The 3,233-nt window shown below is 36.7% G+C and overlaps 1 protein-coding gene across 1 annotated transcript; it reads left to right on the forward strand.

The window, feature by feature from the left end:
- The first annotated feature begins 2,028 nt into the window (after positions 1–2,028).
- Positions 2,029–2,784, forward strand: LOC149172243 (uncharacterized). Its single transcript, XM_089427677.1, has 3 exons — positions 2,029–2,212; positions 2,398–2,496; positions 2,629–2,784. Exons 1-3 carry the CDS (start codon positions 2,042–2,044, stop codon positions 2,782–2,784), a joined length of 426 nt encoding a protein of 141 aa, XP_089283803.1. The 5' UTR covers positions 2,029–2,041.
- The last annotated feature ends 449 nt before the right edge of the window (positions 2,785–3,233 follow it).

Raw genomic sequence — 3,233 nt, forward strand, 5'->3', positions numbered from 1 at the left:
CTTACTAACCCATGTAATTTCATGACCTAAAAGGAAGGGCTTTGAATTACCTCACCTCCTACCTATCCTTAGGTGTGCACAATCAAAATTTGCTCTAAAATTGTGTGCTCACAACATGTTTTGTCTACTGGTATTGTTAGTATGTCAGTTTCTTACGCACCACACATGCAAAATTCAGAGTAGAATGACATATGTTGAAGAGAAATAGGGAGGAGCCTCAGCCCAATAAATAGATAGATCATGAAAACTTGCCCCTACTACGGACTGTGTTCTCCTTGGAAACCAGCAGATGTTCATGTGGGAGACGTGTTCACCACAGAGGAATTTAGGGGTGAGTGCTTAACAATAGGGCTGACACAGTAGGTGTTACAGTCCCTGCCTTCCAAATTTCAGAGGTAAACTCTGTATGTTGACACTTTACCATATTCACTTTAGGGAGGCTGGCATCATATACCTATTTTGAACGCAATCATGAACTCCATAGGTAGCAGTGATACGCCAATGGTGTTGCACATGGCTTACCCAACAAGGGATAATATTGGCATTTGCATGGGATCAGTTGACCTAGCAATAAATTTAGGTATAATTCGGTAGCAATGATGAGTTAAACGTTAATTATGTACATGCCAGTAATGCAGTGGAGTTGATCCTAGCTAGGGAACCATCATCATTATACCTGTTCTAGCTGTGTGTGCATGTATGTATAAAGCTGGTTGGGTGAAGCTACATATTTGTTTCTTGAAAGAAGAGAAGAGTACTTGATGCAAAATTGTCTACTCGATAATTCTCATTAAAAGTGCCATGAAACTAAACATTAACAAATTAACAGCTAATACGCTCATGACAGACCAGCGGAGATATGTGGCAATTTAATTTTTAAGCACCAGAAAGTCCCTTGGCAAATTACATGTGCATAGCTTCCTCCCTATCACGACTTATGCCTCTCCTAATAACAATCAATTATAACAAAATATGATACAAGAAGCGAAACAAGAGATTGGTATAAATTATGGTAAGAAATAACTTCCTTACAATGATAAGAAAGAGTAGGTGAGATATAAGATATAGATGAAGCGAAATAGTAAGATATAAATTCCTTATAATGATAAAAAAAATGCACATCATTGGAACAATGGAACAAAAGAGAGAAGAAAGAGCAGAAGACTCTTCTATGTAGGTGAGATATAAGATATACATGAAGCGAAATAGTAAGATATAAATTCCTTATAATGATAAAAAAAATGCACATCATTGGAACAATGGAACAGCAGAGAGAAGAAAGAGCAGAAGACTGTTCTATGATTTAGCAATGGGCAATGACAATTTTTATCACTACTAATAAAAAACAATAAACAAACGTGACAAAAATCCCTCACAAGGAGAAGAAAGAGTACATTATGTAATGTGCATAACTTCCTCATAGCCTCTACATGTATGCATACATGTTTCCTCATTTTAACATTTATAAACTGAAATTTACCAATAAAGTAAACCATGGAATATTTTCCAGCTAGCCAGTTATGAAAAGGAGTCAGATCCAATTCTACTCTGTATTTTCTCCATAGAAGTGGAGTTCTGGCTATCTCATCTCTTTTTTAGGACAATTTTCAACTATGGGTTGTAACGTGGTTTTTTTAACTTTATTCTACCTCGTTGATTGTTACAGGTACCCAAAGTCATGTATGAAGACCTCGGAGGACAGCCTGGTATGCAGAGACCACCATCGAACACAACACCAAATCCATTCAATAATGCATTTGATGTAATGTGCATAACTTCCTCTTAGCCTCTACATGTATGCATACATGTTTCCTCATTTTAACATTTATAAACTGAAATTTACCAATAAAGTAAACCATGGAATTTTTTCCAGCTAGGCAGTTATCAAAAGGAGTCAGATCCAATTCTACTCTGTATTTTCTCCATAGAAGTGGAGTTCTGGCTATCTCATCTCTATTTGAGGACAGTTTTCAACTATGGGTTGTAACGTGGTTTTTTTAACTTTATTCTACCTGGTTGATTGTTACAGGTACCCAAAGTCATGTATGAAGACCTCGGAGGACAGCCTGGCATGCAGAGACCACCATCGAACACAGCACCAAATCCATTCAATAATGCATTTTATGGGGCTGCTTCAGGATTTATTCGAGATGGATTAGGTGCATATGGGGAAAGAATTTTTGGAAGTGGCACAGAAAATGTGCAAAGCATTGTATGAGTTGCACTTTTATCCTGGTTGAATCACTTTGAAATTTCTAATAGGTCTCCATTTAAAATGAGAGATGAGTCAATTGATTCCATGGATAGGGGTTTACAGCAAGAATAGTTTCCTTTTTTAATTTCTTCTGATTGACAAAGTTTCTCTTAATAAGCTGAGGTGATGATTTTTATGAGCAGGTCAGCACATATTTTTCTCATCCACAATATTATTTTCAAGTGAACAACCGATATGTGAAGAACAAGATGAAAGTAATCCTGTTTCCCTTTTTGCACAGGGTAAGTCACAAAGTATCTGACTCCATTGAAAATTCATCTCCCCATAGTGGTAGTATTTTCATTTTGCTTGAGAATGTTTGTAATCATACATAAGTTTAATTTTTTTTGTATGTTTTCACTGTGTTTTTTTAGGGTCATTGGACAATGATAGCTGAGCAGATTCCAGGCGGTCTCACACACAAGCCACCTATCTATGATATAAATGCTCCAGACTTATATATTCCCTTTATGGAATTTGGAACTTATTTAGTCCTCTGTGGCTTCACAATATGTCTGCTTGGGAAGTAAGTATTCTTCCCTGGCTGCATAATTCTTAGACATCAAAGTAACTTGTGATTTTTTGTGGCATTGTCAAAGAAGTGATTTACAGGGAATATAAGGTTCTGGTCAATGTCTCAGACTTCCTACATTGACAAATAGGCAACAATGGTAGTGCCGTGCACATGTCCCAATATTAGTGAACAACTGTTTAAAATCATCCAGTGTGCCAGGCAAGGCATTGTCTACATACTGCACAGTAATACATAATTTCATTTATATTTATTTTTATTTTATTTCCTTTTTCTGGGCTTCTTTTTATTCAAGATCCCTGTAAACAACCTGCGTAGAGCAGGCCAATTTATAGCGAAACATTTCCGGTGGGTCTTGAACTTTGGCCAAGTCTAATACAGGCAGGCACAGGCACATATCTACTACATGTTTGTGTGTACTGAAATCGAATCAAATACAGGTGTATT

This window comes from Pinus tabuliformis, chromosome 4_2, assembly GCF_031772625.1.
Source record: "Pinus tabuliformis cultivar Carrire ecotype Pingquan chromosome 4_2, CPIR1, whole genome shotgun sequence".
Taxonomy (NCBI): domain Eukaryota; kingdom Viridiplantae; phylum Streptophyta; class Pinopsida; order Pinales; family Pinaceae; genus Pinus; species Pinus tabuliformis.

Bases quoted from the DNA above. Each gene is read 5' to 3' on its own strand.
- LOC149172243 (XM_089427677.1), top strand. From the start codon at position 2,042: ATGTATGAAGACCTCGGAGGACAGCCTGGCATGCAGAGACCACCATCG. The intron at 2,213-2,397 runs GTATGAGTTGCA...TTTTATGAGCAG, and splicing joins CAGAAAATGTGCAAAGCATT to GTCAGCACATATTTTTCTCA. The intron at 2,497-2,628 runs GTAAGTCACAAA...GTGTTTTTTTAG, and splicing joins TGTTTCCCTTTTTGCACAGG to GGTCATTGGACAATGATAGC.